At 41.2% G+C, this 24282-nt stretch overlaps 1 protein-coding gene across 8 annotated transcripts in view; it reads left to right on the top strand.

The window, feature by feature from the left end:
• Positions 1-22165, top strand: part of scel (sciellin) — a 108254-nt gene extending 86089 nt beyond the window's left edge. For all 8 annotated transcript variants that reach the window (XM_078545954.1, XM_078545955.1, XM_078545956.1 and 5 more), the window contains 5 exons: positions 652-741; positions 3194-3265; positions 7761-7869; positions 11525-11627; positions 21547-22165. In XM_078545954.1, coding sequence (XP_078402080.1) covers positions 652-741; positions 3194-3265; positions 7761-7869; positions 11525-11627; positions 21547-21563 — 391 coding nt within the window. In that variant the 3' untranslated portion in view covers positions 21564-22165. The remainder of the gene's footprint in view (positions 1-651; positions 742-3193; positions 3266-7760; positions 7870-11524; positions 11628-21546) is intronic.
• The last annotated feature ends 2117 nt before the right edge of the window (positions 22166-24282 follow it).

Below are 24282 nucleotides of genomic sequence, written 5' to 3'. Positions count from 1 at the left end.
TGAAATGTACAAAATAATGAGGAGCCTGGATGGAGCGGATGGGAAGGGCCTTTTTATCAAAGGGGAGAGGTCAGTGACTAGGGGGCACAGATTTAAAGTCATTGGTAGAAAGATCAGAGGGGAGATGAGGAAATCTTTTTTCACCCAGAGGGTTGTGGGGGTCTGGAACTCACTGTCTGAAAGGGTAATAGAGGCAGAAACCCTCAGCTCATTTAAAAGGTGTCTGGATGTACACCTCAAGTGCCGTAACCTTCAGGGCTATGGACCAAATGCTGGAAAGTGGGATTCGGCTGGGTGGCTCATTTTTCAGCTGATGCAGACACAATGGGCTGAGTGGCCTCTCTCTGTGCCGTAAAATTTCTACGATTCTATGATTTCTATGAAGCTGGCACACTATTGCAGTTGTTGATTTGCGTCATTATACACTTTGCTCTCGATGCATAATCACGTTTGAAGATTTGTCTAGGGAAATTTGCAAATTATATTATCGGTGTTTAGCGATAAGCAGGTAAATATTAGGGAAGTGAGACTGGACTGATATGTTGCATACATTAAAGACGCAAAGAATAATATGAAAATTAACAAGAGGAGCACTGAGCAGAATATATTTTACTGAGTTGCAACAAATGATCAATTGTGTTTTTATTCCAGCCCACCAACTCAGCAAACTTCTGATGATGATGATGCACCACCATCCTACCGACCACAAAGTTATACTCCGCAAAAGAACAGTTACTGCAGGTACTCCCTGCCTTTTACAACACTTTATTGGGATAGTCGTTTGGTAGTACAGAACTTGAGTATTGCGGAAAAAAGAGACATCTCAAGCCCTTCTTCTTGCACTCATCAGGATACTTTGCGAGATTATCAATATAAGGGTAAAACAACAATTTATACTGTATGTAAAGAGAGTGGTGATTGGTTGGCCAGTGGGCTCTGATTGGTAGAGGTGTTGCCATTAAGGATGCACCAGTGATGGTGGCTGACTGTTAACTGCCAAGCATTGTTTGAAATTTAAACCAGGCAGCTTGACCCTGATTGGTCAAGGCATTGCCCCGAGGAATGAGCCAGCAAATGGCTGCCACTCATTTTGTTTAGCTGAAACAGGTGCAATGTGTGTACACATTCTTTCTGTCCGCAAAGAACAGGGCCCTGTGAATTAATATATGTAGCCTCCAGTACACGCAAATGTCCCACACTGCAAGCCCAACCGACAATCTTAAATTGGTTGTCAGATTAATTCTCAGCTCACTGAGGATTATCTATCAACTATTGTCCAATCGCGGAAGCACATCTAATGCTGGACACTGTGTTTTGAATTTTGCATGCACGGGCTGGTTGGGTACGGTCCCTACCTTGCCCATTGCGAACAGTGGCTGGGACAGGCTGTTTGTTACAACCTGCCAGTCTTTGGGACTTACGGCTTACAGACCTAGGATAACACCAGCACTGAAATTCATATACCACATTGTCTCTTTTTTAAGCAATACTTTATAGGGAATTCTCTAGCCACTTCAGAATGCTTCATTTATGATCATAAACAAATGTGGTCTTGCAAGGCCACAGAGTGGAAGCTTGACAGAGGGTGAATTGACCGTACAGATTGAAGTTTGTAGTAGAATTTAATGATACCCACAGAAGAATTTGTCACCAATTAAAAGTACCATATTGTATTTCTCATGATCTAAAATGTGCTTTTAAAATGAAAGTCAACACTGCTATATTTCTTTGTGAAGTATTTTTGCCGACATATCAGCTAAAATTTCTTAGGCCAATTGCACCATCCCACCCCCCACCCCGAACCCCACTCCCTCCCTGAGGCCTGCAATTCCTCCCATCCCCCTCCCAAGACCCACAGCCGTTCACTTATCTCAAGGACGCTAGCAGCAGCCCAATTTTTGTCCTGCTTTGCCCCACAAAGCCGATCTTCATGGTAATGAGTTATTGGGCCCGGTGGGGATTCCTCCAATCACTGCACTCTGGTTCAGGCTCCTAATGTCTAGGCCACTGACCTCTCTTGGAGGTGGATGGCTTTAAAGGAGACAATTTTAGATGATTAGGCCTAGGTGGCTTTCTGTTCAGGAGGTAAGAATCTGACGAATGGAAATTCATTGGCGTAGGAATTAGATCTTGCTGTGCCTTTTTTTGGGTGTAAAAAGTCCCAAGTTCTCAGAACTGTGCCCCAAAGAACCCTGGAAAGTATCTGATCTGAAATTGGATCAGGACATTTTACACTTCAGGCCACACTCAGGACTCTTACACTGCCGCTGCTAATAACCTCTCTAATCCCGCCCCCAAGATCCCACCCTCTACTTCAACCCCTGCCAAATTTAGGCCCAAAGACAGGCCCAGAACTCCAGATGTGCTGGGGAGCACCCCACCCCCAGATGCGCTGGGAAGCCCCCCCACCCCCACCCCCGACCGGAAGTCTCCAGGTAAGGTTTGCACAGCAGCTGTCTGAGCAGTGCAAACCTCCCCTAGGCAATTGCCCTGCACTGAGAACCATCAAGAAATGCGACTTAAATCGCAAACTTCAAATGGTTTCGACTGTGTTACATCAATAGTTACCCAGAAAAGATTAGAATGATTAAAACCAATTCTAGCTTCTGGGTAACTATTGTACAGACCCACGTCAACCCCCCACAGGACTCCCCTCACCCCCAAGGGACTACAACCCTTGATGGGAACTCCATAACCCACAGAATTCCCTCCACTCCCCATGAGACTCCCCACCCCCATGGGGACTCTTTTCCCCCTCCCACCAGGCCCGACCCTCACCCCCACCCAACATCCCCACCCCCGCAGGCTTGACCCGACCCCCGACTCCCCCCCCCACACACTTGCCTCATATGCTTCGCTTCTCCTTGGCTTTTCAAAGGCCTTAAAACCTGGCTGAACCCGTAAACTTAGCTGGTTTACGGCAGCTAATGGCGTAAAAAAGGGGGTATAGCTTACTTACCTGTGACTTTACGGCCCTCGATGCTAGGCCTGGGGGACACACTGCACCACCCTGATCTCGCCCGGCATGAGTCGGAAGGTCAGGTGACATGGGATCGCCTGGATTTCAAGGTAAGAGCTTTCGAGCAGAGTGGCACTCTGACTCAATTGCCACTCCATCGCAAGTAACGGCCCCAAGATTTTAAGAGATAATCACAGGATAAGTAATGCAATTCTGTGTTATTTGTTTCTGCAGCTCATCTCTTTCAGATGGCAAGATTCCTGCAAAAGTGATAAGTTTAACTACTGCCTTCACCAGTGCTCAACAGTAAGAAAAAAAACATTATTTTTGAATGTGTCGATTTTGTACACTAGAGATTTTGCCTGACTTTATTGATGCACATGTTTAACGTTGATGACCTACTTCTCTATTTTTAATAAGAATAACATTTATGATTTGGTGCACAGTCATACCTGACGAAGGTTGTCTGAGTTCAACCTATGGGAGTGACTGTTTTGTGGGGCACTTCAGATTTTAAAGGTTTTCTTAGAGCCATTAGGTGCTGTCATTCCGATGCATGAAAATCAAGAATTTCTCAATAACTAATGATGCTGATTTTGAGTTTGTCTGCCCATGATGTTGGCATTGGGAGGGTTAAGAGGCAATGGCCCTGTAGTAACTGTAGCTTTAAAGAATTTAGTAACTGTAAGTTTAAGGAATGTAGTGATTGTAGCTTTAAGACTTATTGCGCTGTGTAATGTCACATGATAGTGTGAGCAAATTAGCACTAAGCGCGGAGAACCTTATAGGTGGAGTCTGTGTCAAATTGTGGATCTTGATGGAAGCATGTAACTGCTGCTGAAGCCCTATAAATAAAGTTCACTGTTTCTTACGAGAAACCTGTCTAGAAAATCAAGTACAGCTGACGACAAGGATACATTGATTCTGATGCTGTCCCTCACCGAGTGAATGCGAGAATCTTGTTTTAACAGAAAAAAGGGAAAATATACTCAGTGAGCATGCCACTTTTTGGCAGGATTGACCCCTTCTTCTCATCCACAGAGGATTGGAGTCAATATATAGAATGCCTCGGTTTCTTTTTTCAAGCAAATGAAGTAACGGTGGAGGAAAAAAGGAAAGCAATCCTCCTAAGCGTTGGTGGGAGTAAAATTTATAATTTAATCCGTAGTTTGATGGCCCCAAACGCTCCCGATTCAAAGACCTTCAGCGAATTGGTAGACCTCGTAAGGGGTCATTTTCAATCCAAACTCTCTGTAATCGTGCAAAGGTTCAAATTTAATTTGAGAGTAAGAGCCCCGGGGGTGACTATAGCAACATATGTAGCAGAGTTGAAACAGCTAACTGAACATTGTGACTTCAGGAAGACCCTAAACGATGTGTTAAGGGATCGTTTGGTCTGCGGTGTGCACGATGATGCCATTCAACAACGGTTATTAGCTGAAGTAAGTACCAATTTTAAAAGAGCATTGGAAATAGCTCTTGCGATGAAAAGCGCTGAGCGGGATTCGCAGGCTTTAGAGTGTACAAAATGGAGCAGTTTTCCAGTTGGAGCGGGAACAGACTGCTGGGCGTGGTGCGAAAACCAGGCAGCCAGTCCCGAAATGGGAGACAGTCCCTGTTACCTGAAAATTTAAAAAATATACAGTAGACAGCTCATCAGCAAATCTGAAAATGAATTGTTACCGATGTGGAAGTAACCATATCTCTGAAACTTGCCATTTTAAAGAGGTGGAGTGCTATTATTGTCATAAAAGAGGGGACCTACTGAAGCAATGTAAAGCAAGATTGAGACAGGCTCCCAGGCAGCAAACTAAACTGATCGAAGTGCATAATGTGGAAGAATCAGAAACTACTAATTTTGATTCTCTATTTGATGTGAAAGTAGGGAAAACAGAGCCAATCACTGTTACTCTGCAGGTAAATGGAAAACCTTTAATTATGGAAGTGGATATTAGTACATGAACCACTGTAGTGGGGGAGCACACATTGAAAACATATACTGGTAAAACCATATAATTGAAAGATATTACCACTGTACCTGTTTATTACTAGCACCAGACAGCACAACTCCCTGTGATTGTAGTGGAAGGTGAAGGACCAAGCCTTCTAGGTCGTAATTGTTTGAGGGAAACTAACCTTAATTGGCCAGTGAGATTTCAAAAGGAAGCAGAAAGAGTTCCTGAGTTGGAAAAGGAATAAGGCAAGGTACTTCAGAATGAGTCTGGAGAGTCAAAGGATCTTAATAGGATAAAAAAGGAGTGTGCAGCCATTTAGCAACATGAAGAAATGAAGACTGTCTTAAACAGAGGCTTGGAAGAACAGCAGGAGAAACTCAAGGAGGCTCTGCTGAACTACAGAATTCAAGATGAAGCAAGTGAGGTTCGCAAAGAAAAGGAAAACCTGTTGAAAGACCTTCACACACTACAAGGATCCCTCAGCTCAAAGTTTGTATCTCTGGAAAATTATGAAGACAAGCAGGATGAATTTAATGTCACTCTGAACAAATTGTTGCCAGACAGAAGCGCTGAAGAATCAGCTGTGCGAAACAGTAGAGGCATTGGAAGGAAAAGTCATGGAATTTTCCAAAATGCAAGCGGGTGATGACGAAGCTATGGGTAGCTCAACCCCTGAACTGAACCAAGCTGAGATTTCGCCTGAGAGAAGTCCGACCGACTGTGAAGTCAAAATGAAGGACAAGACTAAACTCTATGGTAGTTAGAAGAAGAAGACAAGATGGAAGATGGTTCAGAAAAGACAATGGTGCTGCATTTACTGGTGCTGAATTTCAAAGATTCGTGAGCCTAAATGATATCAAATACGTAAAGACAGCACTGTATCATCCGTCATCTAACGGATTGGCTGAGAGAGCAGTACAAACTTTTAAAGTTTGGATGAAAACATTATCGAGAAGATCATTGGAGACTAAAACTTCATGTTTCCTGTTTCACTATAGAAGAAACCCCCACACTACTACAGGTTCAACACCTTCAGAATTACTTATGAAGCTCCGCCTTTGTACGAGATTAAGCCTGGCACTTCCCAATTTGCCGGGGAAGGTAGAACAAATAGAACAGTCAAGGGAATCAAAGAGTGACTCATTATTTGCATAGTTGAGAGCGCGAATTTACTGTCAGTGAAACAGTATTTGTGTGAAACTTGGGTGGTGGATTGAGTTGGTTACCTGGTGTAATAGTTTCTGTGGCCAGACCATTGTCGTACCAAGTAGAAGTGGAGGGCCAGAGGGTAGCGGGCCCACAACCTTCACTCCCAACCTGCCTGGCTCCATCATGGGGGTAGGCATCTCCTAGCACCCGCAACCCCCCCACCCCCAATTTTCATAGAGTCGGGTTAGCATCTCCAAGACTCGTGGTTTATAGGCCTCAGGGAGGTTGTGGACCACAGTCTAGATTTGGGAACCCTTTGAAACGTAACTTCAAAAAGTCTTACCCACGTCTGCTCCATGTTAACTCAATGCCAATTAATGCTGCCACCCAATGGACCCTCATTATGCCTGCTTGTCTGAGGGCCCAGACTCATAAAAGGATCAGTGAGTAGAGTTTGTTTCTACAGCTGCAGAGAGCTGTTGACTTGATTAACACCTTTGTGTTGTGATAAAAAGTTATTTTTCCTGTGATATCTTTTGTCAGTGTTGTAATGTTTATTTGCATAGGATTAAGAGCTGTGAAGTGCTTAAAACTAGCCATTGATACTTGAATAGTCTGTTTGATCGACAATTTTAGAAGGTCAAATAATTACGATTGGGCAGTATTTTTAAGCAGTTTCACATGTGCTATTGTCACTACAGAGTTCATTGGTTCCATACATTATGTATACTGGGTGGATGGGCCATGAGGTGGCATGGAGGGTATGAGGGGCCATTGAAGGTGAGTGGGGTCATGAGTTGGCATTGAGTTGGCATGAGGGCATGGGCAGTAGATGGGGGAAGGGGTGATGAGGTATGAGGGATGAGGGCTAGAGAGCCTAAAATGTAACCAAACGACTGAGATGAAATACCAGAAAACCAAGCCAGGCTTCTAACCAACCCACCTCAGTACTCAACCGACCCCATGGCCGCCTCTGCTCTACTGCAGGGGGCAGAGGGCCTGAATCCATCCCACCGCCCCCACAGGAAAGATCACACCTTTTGGGGCACTTTCTATCGAGATGGGTGCGGCGAGCAGGGAAATTTCCTGACTTGAGCTACCAGCCTCAGTAGCGAAAATTCAGCCCTTTGTCTTTGTTATGTGGGTAACTTTGTTCTCTAATTCCTAGATTTTTTTTTTTACTTCCTTCTCCCTTGTCCACCTGAAACGATGCTTGAAACTGACAGGGTCGGCACATGATATGGTCTTCCCAAGCATGATTGCCCCACCCTTATGGTTTCTCTCTTTTGTTGGCAAATGCGACAGCCTCTGCTTTGCACTTCCAGGTCAGATAGGGAACAGTCTGAAGGTTCATATCAGTGGCCAGCACAAGGCAATGGCAAATGTGTGGTGCCCATGTGTTTTATTTTCATCTTTAATGACATTTTACAAAAATATGTTGCAGTTTATTAATTTTTCACCCTATACTACTAAATGTGACACCACGCAGGATGACAAACGTTATTAGAAAAAATATAAAAGTATCACTTTGTTCCTTTTTCACCTTTGCTTTTCTCTCCTTGCTCCTTTTGTCTTGGAGCAGGTGGCTCATGTTGAGTACAAGGGCAGACAATAATGGTGATCATCCAGTACCTTGCCAGTAATTTTGTATACGTGTTTAATTGTCCTCATATTAAACTCTGGTGTTTGGTTTGCAGGAGATCCACGGAAAAAAACCTGTGCAGCCAATGCTACAAACCCATCAACCAGGGGGCAAAAATGATCTTGGAGGAACTGAACATTAATTGCCATGCAGCATGCTTTAAGGTATAAGACACTGTTGTAGAGTAATAAAACTGCTTCTTATAGATTAGTGCACTGCAATAGCTAAAACTCACAAAAAAATAATGTAATTTGAACTTTAGCATTGTTTTCAGACCATTTACTAAGTTGTACACAGCAGCGTGGTGAGTTGTGTCAACCTTTTCCCTATCACTCAAGGAATATCTACTCTGGATTAATCTTTCCCTCAGCAACTTGGTCAATGTCAAGAAACCCCCGTGTGCGGAGTCACAGACCCATATGCACAGTCTAACATTCTGCATAATTTTGACTTTGGCTGATAGTATATAACAAGAAGCAGAATTTGACCCAAAGTCAAAATTAACCCCTCCATGTCTATTTAACCATCTACATCAGGCTTGCCCAACATTTTTGCATTTTTGGGGGTGGGGAAGCATTTTTCCATTTTCTTACCTACTCAATGGGCCAATGAGCAGATTTCGGAAAGATACATGAATTTCAAAAAATAGTTGAATATGAAGAAAAGAAACAACTTCTGAGCAAAAAGAAAACAATGTCAAAGCAATAAACTGATCATTTTTAAAAAGAGTAATGAATGAAAAATGATCATTAACGTGTAAGAGAGTAAAAGTGTGTGTGTCCAGCTCACTCTCAGTCTCAGGGTGTTTATTCACTCACCCTCACCCACTGAGAGTGGGTGCGAATATGTGTTGGTGTGTGGGGGTGAGGGTGACTGAGAATCCTGAGACTGGGAGTGAGCCAGACACACACTTACTTACTCCCTCCCTCACACGCTCTATCCCTCACTCACACGCTCACTCTCTCCTTCCCTCTCGCATGCACCCCCAGTAGTAAGTCTCTTCACCCCTCACCCTGGCCCCGTGGCCTCTCTCTCTCTCTCTCCCGCAGCAACTTCTCTCCTCCGGCTCCACAGCACCTTCTCTCCTTGGGCCCTGATATCCTTTCTGTCTCCCCAGCACACTTAGTGCCACAGGTGATCGCTGCTTGCCCAACCAGAGACTGTTTCTCTCCCACATGTGCTGTTGTTAGGCTCACTAGTATGTCTATCAGCAGCAAACATGAGGAAGTGATGGCATGTGATTGGACGAGGAGCCCCTTGCAGAAATCTTCAACTTCACTTACCCATCTCACCGTCATTTTGAACAGTGGTTCCAGGGGCCACATCGAATGGCTTGGAGGCCAGAATCCCAGCCGTGGGTTGGACAAGCCTGATCTACATGAAAGAGTTACAAGTCAAGTATACATCTGTCTCTCTTCAGACATTAAACTGCAGACATAATTTAGAAAAATTTTCTCAAATAAAAGAGAAAACAAGCCGGGTATTTCCTGACAGTTTTTCTCACCATGTTGGTCTAGTCACTTCCCAATAGAATGAAACAAAAACAAAAATAGCTGTAAAAACTCAGCAGGTCTGACAGCAACTGCGGAGAGGAATACAGTTAACGTTTCAAGTCTGTATGACTCTTCAGAAGAGTCATACGGACTCGAAACGTTAACTGTATTCCTCTCCGCAGATGCTGTTAGACTTGCTGAGTTTTTCCAGATATTTTTGTTTTTGTTTCAGATTTCCAGCATCTGCAGTATTTTGCTTCTATCCCAATAGAATGAGTTGGGGATTTACAACCATCTGCCAATCCATAGAATCTCTTCCCAACTATTAACCAATAACTGACCTCAGTTTTTTTTTTTGTTTTTTAATGTGATGTGGGCATCGTTGGTGAGGCAAGCCTTTGTTGTCCATCCATAATTGGCCTTGAACCGAATGGTTTGCTAGGCCTTCAGAGGTGTCTCTGAACATGTGCATGTGGAAGTTTAATATTTGATTTCATCAGCTGGTTACATATACATTGAACTTCTGTAAAAGAACTTCTGCAAAGCAAAGACACCAACTTTAAAATTGCTGCAGAAATCAAGTGACTTATAAATTGGCCAAATCTGCAAACTTCCGAACAAGGATTTGCTGGGAGATATGGCTATAGGCAGTTTTCCTGCTGGACTTCACACCTTCCATTATCGCTCCAAAACACAAGAGCAATGGGCAACTAGACTTTCTGACTACAAAAACTACTAGGAACAAAGATAAACTAACAAAGCTCTACAAGAAGGGTGCTAAGGATTCTTTCTGCTTCGGTGGCATCTTGATTAGCTGAGAGACTAATATTCAATCACCTTTGGCTATCACAATGGCTAACAGGATATAAGGAATTAATCGTCTGATTAGTTGAAGGCCACCCTTGGTTTGTAGCGCTTCTAAAAATAGCTGAGAGAGAATCCCAGTGCCAGAGGGGACAATAACTGTTCAGTGAAGGCCAGTCACATGACACAGCACCCACCTTACAGATGTAGATATAGAAAAAGCAACGAGTCTGCAGAAGACAAAACAGAAGAAGAAATATGCAGAATGGACCAGTAACACCATCTCTCTCAAGTTCAAGACCCTATCTCTGTTACATTTTGGAATTCATCACCGAGATAGAGAATTTCAATTGAAAGGGACTCTGCCTGCTTACGTCATACTGGGGACAAAAGCCAGAGAAGTTCTAAAGGAGGATTCAAAATTCCAAAACAGCATTTCCAGGGGAGAAAAAAACAAGGACCATCTTTAAAGAACTGCCTCAATCACAAACAACAGTGAAGGACTCATAAACAGTGAACTCTCTATTTTTGCCTTTCAGTATTGAATCTAATTTGGCAAAATGTTAACCTCCTCTGCTGTATAACTTACAGTTTTGCATGTTTGTGTGTGTGTGTGTGTTGCGATGGTTGGGATGTGTGTTTACCACCTTAACCTTTTTTAATATACTTACCTTGGTAGGTTTTTAGTACAATAAAACCTTACCCCATTTGTGTTTATACTCAAGAAAGCCTGTCAGACTGAGTCCTTTGCGATCAGCACAAAAATAGTTAAGTACATATACTGAACTGACACATTCACACTTATAAATTAAAAAAAAAACAACTCTCACGATCAATCGAGGAGTGGAAAAAATGGGGAAGTCCTGACACCTGTCCTCACCTGGTCGTAACAGAGGGCAGTTAAGAGTCAACCACATTGCTGGGGGTCTGGAGTCAGATATAGGCCAGACTGGGTAAGGACAACAGATTTCTTTCCCTAAAAGACATGAGTGAACCAGATGGGTTCATACAACAATTAATGATTGTTTCAATCGCCATCACTGAGACTAGTTTTCAATTCCAGATTTTATTAATTGAATTTAAATTCCACCAGCTACTATTGTGGGATTTAAACCCATGTCCCCAGAGCATTAACATGTATCTCTGGATTCCTAGTCTGGTGACATTACCATGACTCCCACCATCTCCCCCAAATAGGCTGTGCATTTTAAACCTGCCCCCCACCACCTCCCACTCCCCACCCGCCGCCCCCCCCCACCCCCACCCCAAAGTGTATTTGAACATCGGTGCTATAGGAAAAGGTTATAGACAACTCCACCATTGTAACTAAATATCACAATTACACTTCAACCTGCACCAGATGTGAGTGACATAATAGGAGATCATTCAGTTCCAGTCTGTGCCTCACACAAGAAAAAGTGTGCTCATATTTAATTTGCCTTTGCTGGAATGGTTTAATTGATTGCAAAGAAGTTCACTGCAGTTCACAGAATAATTATAATTATGTTTTATTTTACTACAGTGCCAAATTTGCAACTCGTCTCTTGAAAACCTGAGTGCTGGAGACAACTTCTGGGTTCACCATCGTACCGTACACTGTGAACCCTGCTACGATAAATTAAAGAGTAAGTGGCAGAGTTAATTGTCATTAATAAAAATATTAAATCTTGCTCTTTTAATTGTTGAAATCTCAGTTAAAAACTCCAGCTGTTGTGGGGCAGTTTGCAGAAGCTGGTGCTATCCCAAATCACAAGAATGGACAGAAAGCAAAAAGCAAAATGTTACATAGGAACAGGAGGAGGCCATTCAGCCCATCAAGAAAATAAGATCCTTGCTGATCTATGTAAACTTTTGTTGATCCAGTGCCATTTTCAATGCAAGGATGTCAAAATTAATTCTAGTTTAGGAAATGTGGCAGCCAGTTTCCACATAGCAATCTCCCACAAACAGCAATGAGGTGCTGACCATGTAAAATCTTATATTGATGGTGATCAAGGGATAAACATGGCCAGCACACCAAGAGCTTCCTCGGTCTTCTTCATAACTGTGCAATGGGGTCTTTTATGTCCGTTTGAGAGGTTCAGATGGGGCCTCAACATTTGCAACACTGCTTCAGCAATGGTAGCTGCCATTATTGACCTATTGCTCTGAGGTTGGACATGTTAGGTGGACCAATGGCAGGAGCATGGGGCGGGGGCACGGTGATAGGAGGCAGGAGGCCATGGGGTGAAACCCCCCGGAAACGCAACCTACCAGATTGGCCAACCCTAGCAGTCGGCAAGGTCGTCGCCTGTTCCTAAGCCCAGAAGTGGGTGAGGACAGGGACGGAACCAAAATCTGGGACATTGACTTCAGATCTAAGGGCTGGTTTGAACTTTCGTCAGAGGTGGAAAACGAGCCTGATTTTCCTGCCACTGGGCAGTCAGCCCACAGATGCCTGTATCCCACCATGGTTGAACTTCAAATCGACTCCTTGATGTTTGGTTTGCTGCTGGTGAAAACTCTTGAAAACCTTAATGTTAATGGAGCAATGCTTCTGCGACATAAGATACAGACATGACAGAAAGGAAACAAAAAAATTATGGCCAAGATTTCCCGGTCCCTCCTGCGGCGGGAATCATCACAGCAGGATGGAAAATCTGAGGACCAGCCAAAGGTCTGTCGACTTTGGGTGGGAATTTCCAGTCCTGTGGCGGGTGGGGTTTTTAAAAAGAAAACTCAGACTTTGTACACTTTGAAATTTCTGGACAGTTCATTTAAAGTTAAGAACTAGGCTGGTGGCTGCCATAGTTGGACACCAACTGCACACATAGCCCAATATACATTGGCCCAACATCCATGTTTTTTTTTGGAAAGAAAATTAAATCACCATCTGACTTTTGGGCTCCTGCTGTGCTGCTACAAACGTCCATTGATCTTTTTTGTAGGAACAGTTAAAAATTGTTGAAAGTACAGAACATTATTTCTTTTTATCCATCCCATTGTCCGTACTTGAAAAAGAAAAGCTAGGGAAATTCTATACTCCCCTGCTTAGGCTGACCAATTTGAAATTTCAGAGCAAATATGTTAGTTCTCTTGTGAAAAATATTATAACCCCTCTTAAAGATCCAGTTTGCTTCATGAGTTGGGCCAAAGGTGACCCTGCATTGCCACAAAGACTATTCTCTATTGAACCAGGCTGGAATCCTGTGCCATGTAATGATATTGCTGACTGCTGCATGCAGAAAAAACACAAAACACAGTCGCTGCACATACAAAAAGCTTTCTATTGACCTAGTGCTATGATACCTTTTCAGCATAATATAACAATAGGCCACAAAGTTCATGGAATAAGTCTGAGCCAAAGGTTATTCTTTTTACGTGTTTTTCTAAACACATTTTATCTTATTAAAACCAAGGCCTATTTCATAGTCTCCTAATTCTACTCACTGGAGTAGACTTTGACTTCTGTGCGGTAGTGTAAAATGGGTGTCAGTGAATTGGTCTCTCATTTTGCATCTCTCCCCACCCTTGGCTAATGGAAATAAAAGCTGGAAGAGACATAAAATGAGCTGCTGATTCACCATCACCTGTTTTACACAAAATCAAGATCTACCCCATTCTTTCCCAAAATTTTGTGTAATCCTTTGCCATTTTGCCATTCCTTCCTCTAACAATCTTCAAGCCTTTAAAATCCAAGTGTGGTGCCACTTAACCATTACTTACTAATTTGCTCCATTTTCTTTTCCACTCTTCTCCATTGTATTATGGACCTTGGCTCTACACATGGATTTCTTAAAAACAAAATCACATTTCAGGCTACTTGTGTGAGAAGTAGTCTAGTTTGCAGTGATGTTTTATGAAAGTTGTTATGAAAGGTGTGTAGATTATTGGCCCACATTTTGCTGTCAGCGATAAAGTGACAGAATTTGTCGCTGACCTCGAGGAAAGATGCCCATGAAGATCCAGTAGTCTCTGCAGTATGGATTTCCCCTTTCCCAACCTAAGTTTGAATCTGGTACCAGGTTGAAGGAATCTCCAGGTGTCTAGCAACTGTGATGTCCTCAAGCAGGATAAGCATACGAACATACAAATTAGGAGCAGGAGTAAACCATTTGGCCCCTCATGTCTGCTCAGCCATTCGATAAGATCATGGCTGATCTGACTTTAACCTCAACTTCACATTCCTGTGGACCTCTGATAACCTTTCATCCCCTTCCTTATCAAGAAACTATCTACTTCTGCCTTAAAGATATTCAGGGGCTCTGCCTCAACCACCTTTTGAGGAAGAGAATTCCAAAGTCTCACAACCCTCTGAGAGAGAGTTTTTTCCTCATCTCTATCCTAAGTGAGTGACTCCTTATTTTGAAATTGTGACCCTGAGATCTAGATTCTCCTACAAGAGAAAACATCCTTTCCATATCCAACCTGTCAAGTCCCCTCAAGATCTTCTATGTTTCAATCAAGTTGCCTCTTACTCTTCTAAACTCCAGCAGATGCAAGCCTAGCCTGTCCAGCCTTTCCTCATAAGACAACCTGTCCATTCCAGGTATGAGTCTAGTAAACCTTCTCTGAGCTGCTTCCAGTGCACTTACATATTTCCTTAAGTAAGGAGATCCATACTGTCTTCCAGGTGTGGTCTCACCAATGCCCTGTATAAATGAAGTATAACGACTTTTTTTTCATTCATTCATGGGATGTGGGCATCGCTGGCTCAGCCAGCATTTATTGCCTATCCCTAATTGCCCTGGTATTGAGGGCATTTAAGAGTCAACCACATTGTTGTGGGTCTGGAGTCACATGTAGGCCAGACCAGGTAAGGACGGCAGCTTTCCTTCCCTAATGGAAATTAGTGAACTAGATGGGTTTTTATGACAATCGGCAATGGTTTTGCGGTCATCTGCCGTGGTGGGATTCGAACCCTGGTCCCCAGAGCAATACCCCTGGGTTCCCAGATTACCAGTCCAGTGACAATATCACTACGCTATTGCCTCCCTTTTGTATTCAATTCTCCTCACAATAAATGATAATATTCTATTAGCTTTCCTAATTACTTGCTCCACCTGCGTGCTAACCTTTTGCGATTCATGCGCTAGGGCACCCAGATCCCTCTACACCTCAGAGCTCTGCAATCTCTCAACATTTAGATAATATGCCTCTTTTTCATTCATCCTGCCAAAATGGACAACCTCACATTTTCCCACAATATACTCCATTTGCTAGATCTTTGCTCACTCACCTAACTTATCTATATCCTTTTGGAGTCTCCCTGTGTCCTCTTCATAACTTACTTTCCTACCTATCTTTGGGTCATGAGCAAATTTAGCAACCATACCATTAGTCCCTTCATCCAAATCATTTACATCATTTTAAAGAGTTGAGGCCCCAACACTGATCCCTGTGGCACATGACTCTTCACATCCTGCCAACCAGAAAATGATCCATTTATGTCTACTCTCTTGTTTCCTGTTAGCTAGCCAATCTTCTATCCAAGCCAATATGTTAACCCATACACAATGAGATTTTATTTTCCATAATAACCTTTGAGGCACATTATCAAATGCCCTCTGAAAATCTAAGTACAGTACATCTGCCGGTTCCTCTTTATCCACAGAACCTGTTACTTTTTCAAAGAACTCCAATAAATTGATTAAATAGTCATTTGGTAGTACAGGACTCGAGTATTGCTGAATATGTCAAAACTTTTCATCCTGCACTCATCAGGACACTTCACAAAAATACAAATATAAAGGGAAACAACAATTTATACTGTATGAGAAAAAAAGTGATGATTGGCTGCCAACTAGACTCTGATTGGTAGAATTTTTGCCATAGAGAATGCACCATTGATGGTAACTGACAGTTAACTGCCAAGCATTGTTGAAATTTAAACCAGGTAGCTTAACCCTGACTGGTCAAAGCATGAGGAATGAGTCAAAGAATGACCATCACTTACTTTGTTTAGCTGAAACAGGCACAATGTATGTACAGCATGAAACACGTAGCTTCACCTGTTGCTCAAATTTTTGAGATACCTTGGCCTTCCAGATAATCTGAGGTTGGCTGGGCACTTTTCAGGGCCGAAAGTGACGGCCTTAGGCCCATTCATGGGTTTGCGTGATGATGATCTGATCAGGGTAGCTGTTATCCCACAGGATGCCTTTGATGCACCCTATTTCAGAATCAAGCTTGCATGGTGAGCAAATGTCTCAGGACCTATTTACAAGTTGCTGATAAGACCAATTATAGTTTGGTAATAGGGTTACTAATTGAAGCCATGACCTACACTGCGCTTGGTCTGAGGCACGCAAATTTCTTTCATTTTTCGATTTTATTCATTTATGCTGCTATATTGCTTCAATAGGTGACCACACCATAAACAGTACCTGTTTGAAGCACGCCCGCACCATCAAACCACTTAAGCAGATGCAGTTTGGCAACACAATTAATTACGTCACTAAACACATAACAAATCTCTCTGACCATGTACTCTCAGAAAGCAAGGAATTTGTTCTTGCACGTGGTTTCAATTTTGGTGTGCCTTCATCCCAAATCAGGCAGGAAGAGGTATTTGCTGAGTTCGAACTCTTTTACTCCCAACTGTCCTGCCACAAACCATCGTCCACTGAAGTTGCTGAATCCTTGAAAGCGCATCTAGCTGATCTGGCACACGCATATTGCGGGATTCTGAATGACTTGCCTGACTTCCACATGCAACGTAAATGTCTTACAGCGTTCCGAGGCCTTAAGACCAGCCCACAGATACACATCAGTAAACCTGACCAAGGGACGGGAATAGCCATCTTTAACAAGCGTGGCTATATCAACAAAATGCACTCCATTTTAATGACAGGTTCAAATTCGTATCCATTGGACCTGTCGCTCAACATGACCAGACAGCCTTGTTTGAAAACACGCTAAAAAAATGGACTCGTATATGAGTGATGAGCTGCCACGTGATTTATATGACAGGGTCCATCCTCATAGCTTGCTGCATCTGCTTATGCCTGGGCTGCGCAAGACACACAAAAGTTTTTTGCACAACATGAATTGGCAAAACAGTTGAGCAAATTGTTACAACCAGTTTTGAGCAAGTTCTCCACATACACAATGAAGGATTCCTTCACATTTGCGAAGACCGTTCAGGACTTGTATATTGATAGCAATGCTGTGTCCATGTGTTCATTTGCCATTGCTGACTCATTCACCATTGTTCCATTTAATGACCATAGATATTTGTGCTGCAGCACTATATCGTGGTGATCTAGACCCACCACCATTATGTGAATAAGTTTTCATTGAGCTTATGAACTCAGCAACTCATGCAGTTAAGTTCAGTTTTAATGACACCATGTATACCCAAATAGATGGTGTTGCAATGGGATCCCCTGTAGGCCCAGTTCTCACAAACATCTTTGTTGGGTTCCATGAGAAATGTGTCTTCGATGGAATGACACCTAACCTCCTACCCCCTCGCATATTTCTGCTATGTTGATGATACATTCGCTGTATTTAAATCTGCATGTAATAATTTCCTTACATGTTTTGGTGGGCTCCATCCTGCACTCAAATTTACCTTTGAAATGGAGCAGTCAAAAGAACTCCCCTTCCTTGACGTACTAGTTGACAAATCTGCCAGGGGGCTCTCTACCACGGTCTATGACAAGCCTACCTTCACTGGTCAATATACGCTTTGGGATTCTCACAGTTCCACACGCTATAAGATTGGTCTTATCAGCAACCTTGTAAATAGGGCCTGAGCCATTTGATCACCATGCAAGCTTGATGCTGAAATATGATGCATCAAAGGCATCCTATGGGATAATGGCTATCCTAATCAGGTCATTTTGCACTGTACATCACACAAACTCATGAACGGGCCTAAGGCCATCATTTTTGGCCCTGAAAAGTGCCCAGTCTACCTCAAATTACTCTGGCAGGTCAAGGCATCTCAAAAATTTGAGCAACAGGTGACGCTAGCAGTTTCATGCTACTACTATGCAGTAGCAACAAGAGTGGTATTCGTCACTAGCAGGATGCTGCCATCAAGCCAAAAAGATGTTCTGCCTGTCACACAAATGAGTAATATGGTATATGAATTTCAGTGTCGGTGTGATGCTAGGTATGTAGGACATACATCTCAAAGATTGGTGGATCATATCAGACACCATGTTCCAGCTGCTGTTTGCAACAGGCAAGTTACAGACCTTACCCAATCAGCACGTGCTTGCAAAACTCAAAACACAGTGTCCAACATTAGATATGATTCCGTGATTGGACAACATTTGCTAAATAATCCTCAGTGTGCTAAGAATTACGCTGACAACCAATTTATGATTGTCAGTTGAGCTCGCAGTGTGGCGCATTTGCATGTACTGGATGATACATAAAATAAACACAGTGCCCTGCTCTTTGCAGACAGAAAGAACACACATTGTGCCTGTTTCAGCTAAACAAAATAAGTGACAGCCATTCACTGGCTCGTTCCTCAGGACAATGCCATAACCAATCAGGGTCAAGCTGCCTGGTTTAAATTTCAACAATGCTTGGCAGTTAACTCAGTCACCATCACTGGTGCATTCTCCATGGCAATACCTCTACCAATCAGAGTCCACTTGGCAACCAATCAGCACTCTCCTCTCATATAGCATAAATTGTTGTTTTCCCTTATGTTGATATTCTTGCGTCCTGATGAGTGCAAAACGGAAAGCTTCAACATATCTCTTTTTCAGCAATATTCAAGCTGGTTAAACATGATTACCCTTTCACAAAACCATGTTGACTCTGCCTGATTACCTTGAATTTATCTGAGTGTCCAGTTACAACATCTTTAATAAAAGCTTCTAACGTTTTCCCTATGACAGATGTTAAGCTAACTGGCCCAAAGTGGCCTGCTTTCTGTTCTCTCCCTTTTTGAATAAAGGAATTTTATTAGTTATTTTCCAATCAAATGGAACCTTCCTCAAATCTAGTGAAATTTGGAAAAGTTAATGCACCAACTATCTCACTAGCCACTTTGTTTAATACCCTAGGATGAAATGCATCAGGACCCGGGGACTAGTCAACCCACGTTCTAACAGTTTGCTAAGTACCACTCCCCTGGTGATTGAATTTTCTTGAGTTCCTCCCTCCCTTCCAGCTCCTGATTTCCAGCTATTCCTGGGATGTTACCTATATCCTCTATAGTGAAGACCGATGCAAAATACCTGTTTGTCTGCCATCTCTTTATTTTCCATTAGTAAGCCCCAAGACCCCTCACTTTTTATAGGACCAATGCTTACTTTGTTAACTCTTCTTTTTAAAATATCTATAGAAACTCTTACTATCTGTCTTTATATTTCTAACTAGCTGTCTCTCATGCTCTAGTTTCTCCCTCCTTATTAATCTTTTAGTCATTCTTCACTGTTTTTCATATTTCATTCAATCTTATGACCTGCCATCCAATTGCCAGTTCATTTCCACTAGTTCTGCTTTCATGCCACATAAAATTGCCCTTATTTAGGTTTAAAATACTAGTCTTAGACCCACTCTTCTCTCCCTCAAACTGAATGCAAAATTCAACCATATTATGATCACTGCTGCTTAGGGGCACCTTCACTGTGAAGTTATTAATTAATCCTATCTTGTTGCACTATAGCAGATCTAATATATTCTGCTCCCAGAATGTGCTGATCTAAGAAATTATCCTGAAAACATTCTGAGTTTGTCATTTACGCTACCTTAGCCCATCTGTTTTTTTCCAGTCTATGTGTAGATTAAAATCCCCCATGACAATTGTCATACCTTTCTGACAAACGCGCACTATTTCTTCTTTGATCCCCATCCTACCATGTGATTACTGTTTGGAGGCCTGTACACCACTCCGAAAAGTGACTCATTGCCTTTATCTTTCCTCATCTGTACCCAAACCGCTTCTTTATTCTGGTTTCCTGAACTTTCTATTATGCTAATGTTGTCATTGATTAACAGAGCCATCTCTGCACCTTTTCTTAACTTGCTATCCTTCCTAAAAGTCACATACCCTTCAATATTCTGGTCCCACTCGATGCTACCCTGCAGGGAATGTGGTGGTGTAGTAGTATTGTCACTGACTAGTATTCCAGAGACCCAGAGTAATGCTCTGGGGACCCAGGTTTGAATCCCACTATGGCAGATGGCAAAATTTGAATTTAATAAAATTCTGGAATGAAGCCTTTGCTGATTGTCATAATAACCCATCTGGTTCATTGATGTCCTTTAGGGAAGGAAATCTGCTGTCCTTACCTGGTCTGGCCTGCATGTGACTCCAGACTCACAGCAATATGGTTGACTCTTAAAAATGCTCTCTGAACAAGGGCAATTAAGATGGGCAATAAATGCTGGCCTAGCCAGTGACGCCCAGATCCCATGAACGAGTAATTTTAAAAAAAGCCAATATTGCCTATTATTATCATACTTTATATATATCTCTATACTATCTATAATATCTCTATACTGTCAGTTCATCTGTTTTGTTTTGAATGCTGCGTGTATTCAGATACAGAGTCTTATGCTTTGTCCTTTTATTATTTTTGTAATCTCTAGCCTTATCTGTTGGTTTACTCTTAGAATTGTATTCTCTGTCCCTTCCTGTCATGGTCTGTTTATTATTTCCCATATTAATAATATTAATCTCTTATCTTGTCTCCACTCTTTGATATACCACATCTTCTCACATTTGATCCCCTCCACCCACGATTTAGTTTAAAATGCTCTCTTCTTCCCTAATTATGTGATTTGCAAGAACACTTGTCCCAGCATGGTTCAGGTGTAGACAGTGCTAATGGTACAGCCCCCACTTTCCCCAGCCCTGGTGCCAGTGTCCCACTAACCAGAACCCACTTCTCCCACACCAGCAACCAATCACATCAAAGCATTCTCACAGACAGCAAGCTAAGAAGTGAAATGCACTGATTAGCCTTCACTTTGTAATACCAGTTTATGGAGAGTGATGGAAATGATTGGGACAGACACATGAGATCAAGGTAGAAGCTGAATTATCATAAACAAATTTGGAAAAATAATATTTTTAAAAACGTGCATTGTTTCATAATGGAGAAATTTGATATCCCATAAATGTAAAATTAGTCCTTCAGGGTCAGAGAGATTGTTCATTCATCATTCTGAACTTAAGTACATTGTTAAAAAACTAGCTACACTTCATTCAATAAGGTGTAATTTTTTCAAGGGTTTCTACAGTGAGGTTATTAGCATAAAAAGGCAAGGATTCCTCAGTTCAGTGATTTATACTAAATTGAAATCTATGGTGACTTCAACAGTGCGCCCAATGGAGAAGCACAGGCTCACAGAAACAGTTTCTGGCTTTCTGTGTTTAATTGCACATGCGCGGAACTCCAGACAATGTTGTCCTTTCCAGAGGAGCAGCAAATGCTGATAGTTTTGCCTTCATTGGTGCTGCAAAATCCAGGCCATTATGTTTATCCCTTAAGATAAAATGTGTTTATGTTTCATTTGCAAGTACAAGCATGCACAAAGGAATATTTTAATGGTTTTTAAATCTGAAGAACATTTCTACATTTTTTGCAGTGCAACGGTCGTACTAAATTGACTCTCAGACAAGAGTATCAACCGAACAACGACAACTCTACAGTTTGAAATCTATTGGGGTTAGGAGGATATATTTACACTGCTTTATGAATTTCAGAAAAATCTCTTCTATAAATTGTAATTGTTTTTTCTAATTATAATTTCTGGATTTTATTTCAAAATAAGGATTATATTTCCTAACTACTCCTTATATATTATGTTCTGGGGGCAAATTGCTACAAAGAACCTGCATCATGTGAAAGTGAAGTCGCTGCTTAAAGAACAGCCATGAAATAATTTCTCTATTTGATCACTGTAAATTTAAATAGGCACAATAAGATCCAATGTGGTTTCTTTCACAAAACAATGTTCACCAGCCTATGTCATTGCAAATGGATAACTATTCTGTGTTTTTTTTAAAGCATTGTGCTCTACCTGTATCTAGAGAGTAGCATGCGATCCCCAAATGATAAAAGATCTACAGGTTAGCTGACAAAGTAAAATGACATGTATTAATAGAACTGAAATCTTCCATGTGTTATGTGTAATGCAAAAATAAATTCAGTTTTCCAAGGCAATATTACAGGATTTGAAAATAAAACAGATCCAATATATTAAAAGGGTAGTATGCGTATTAGTGGAGGGTTCAGGCCTACTCAGTTCTTGAAGTAACAACTCATAACTAGTGCTGCAGAAATGGTTTGTTTAGCACCACAACTTATTTGGCAAAATGATTTTTTTAAAATTTCAAATATTTGCGGTAAATATGGTATTGCGGGACACAATTTGCTTCACAGTAACATCGGGACATTGATGATTGTGTCAAGCACCACCCTAATTACTATGACAACACAGCATCTTTAAGAAGCTGGCACTGTTATGAGTTAAATATTATGCTGTTTCTGAATTTTAACTATTAGCTTTCAGGTAAACTGAAGATTTATGAAATTATTCTTAAGTGTAATTTGAAAAAAAAAGAGTTCTTTAACAGCAGGCAGCAGGAATTCAAAAGGAACATCTCTTTTATATACAATTTCTTTACTAAATTGTGGCTTTAGGGAGGTTTATGTTTCTATATGGTAAAGAAAATCTGTAAATGAAATTAGCATTTTATTTCAATTATTATGGATATCTATGTGACAAACAATCTGGGCCAGATTTTCGTCTTGCAGTAATAGTTTTACAGCTGATTGTACTGACAGAAAACCTTTCTCTTCACATCACTGACAAGATCGTTCAAAAATGCTCACAAAAATGCCTACCCAATGAAGTTGTGACATTTTCACCACGTAACTGATAGGGATAATTATGATTTCAGAGAGGAGTAATCAGGACCAGGTGGCAGCCTTGAAAGTGATTTGAGCTAAAATCACCTTCTGTTTTTCCTTGTTCCTGCTCATGGTAGCAAAAAGCAAAATAAGAAAATATTCATGGTTCTGCTATTTGTAACACCACACCTGAATGCTGCATGCAATGAAAATCTGGCCCACCGTTTTTAACATTTTTAAAGATAGTTTAGATTTCAATGTACAAAAACATGGTTTAGGTTAGTTGGGATTTTAAAAGAAAGTGGAAGCAATAGATCCATGACCATCATATGTTCAGAATTCTTGAATACCACATATATATTACATCATCTGCAGAAGTGCAAACTTTTATATTCACTGGAGAGTTAACCTGAGATGCTCAATTGTGATTTATTACTTTATTGAACTGTTAGTTTCGCAATTGCATCACAAGAAATATACAGTGAAATTGAAGACCATAGCTTTTATAAAATCTTTGATAGCTCAACCTGCCTTAAAGTCTCAGCACCTCATGCAACTGACAGTGAATTTAGATCTTAAAAAATCCCGTGCTGAGAACAAGTGCATTAGCAGGGATAATATTCTGATGAATCTAACTATCATTTGTCGGAAGCAAGCAACAAGAGCTCCCATATGAAATGATATTTTGCATGTGAGGAATATGTTAAGTAAAATGTGTTATGTACTAATGCATGAATATTTAGCAAGAGAATATGTTGGTACAGAGGTAGTTTATTAATGAACTGTAATGTGTTAATAAAAAAGGAATTGACCAATTTGGAAATACTGTTGTTCTTAATTATGCATGTATTCCATTAATTACTTGAAAATCACTATTTCGATTTTTCTTTTAATTTTTTCAAGTATTATTTGACATTCAAAGTCTTTCTAATACCTTATATTCATACATACACAAAATTATATCAGATCATTTGGTCACTTTTATGCTTTGGCCTAGCTTACATATCTTTCCCTTCCTCTTTTTTTTATACATCATCCAGTACTTTTTTAATTTTAGCAAATGTTTTCATTCTATTCATGCATATTCAATATCTCAAAAAACATTTGGTTTTAACTCAATGGTATTTTGCCCACCTTTCCAATACATGCCCCTGACGGGCGAGACTACTTATACTACAAGCCCCAAACCTTGTTCTTTTCCTTTGGGCAATTAAAATTTTGACACCAAGTTCCTTCATGTCTCTTGTAAATCTAATAAGTTCCTGTCATCTATTTCCAACAATGGCTCCAGCTTCAGTCATCTTTCATCAACTCTTGTCCTCACTGTGGGAGTAAAATCCCTTCTTTGAATAATTCTATTGGAAAGTGTCTGGTAAAATGATCAATTTTGACCTCAAATGGCACTTTCGCATCTCTTGATTTATGAATGCTGCCTCCAAGAATTGCAGTTATTTCTTTTGTGACAAAC

The sequence above is a fragment of the Cetorhinus maximus genome, chromosome 7, assembly GCF_964194155.1.
Source record: "Cetorhinus maximus chromosome 7, sCetMax3.hap1.1, whole genome shotgun sequence".
Lineage (NCBI taxonomy): Eukaryota > Metazoa > Chordata > Chondrichthyes > Lamniformes > Cetorhinidae > Cetorhinus > Cetorhinus maximus.
The sequence above is the reverse complement of the archived record's forward strand: the minus strand, read 5'-3'. Positions and strand labels throughout refer to the sequence as shown.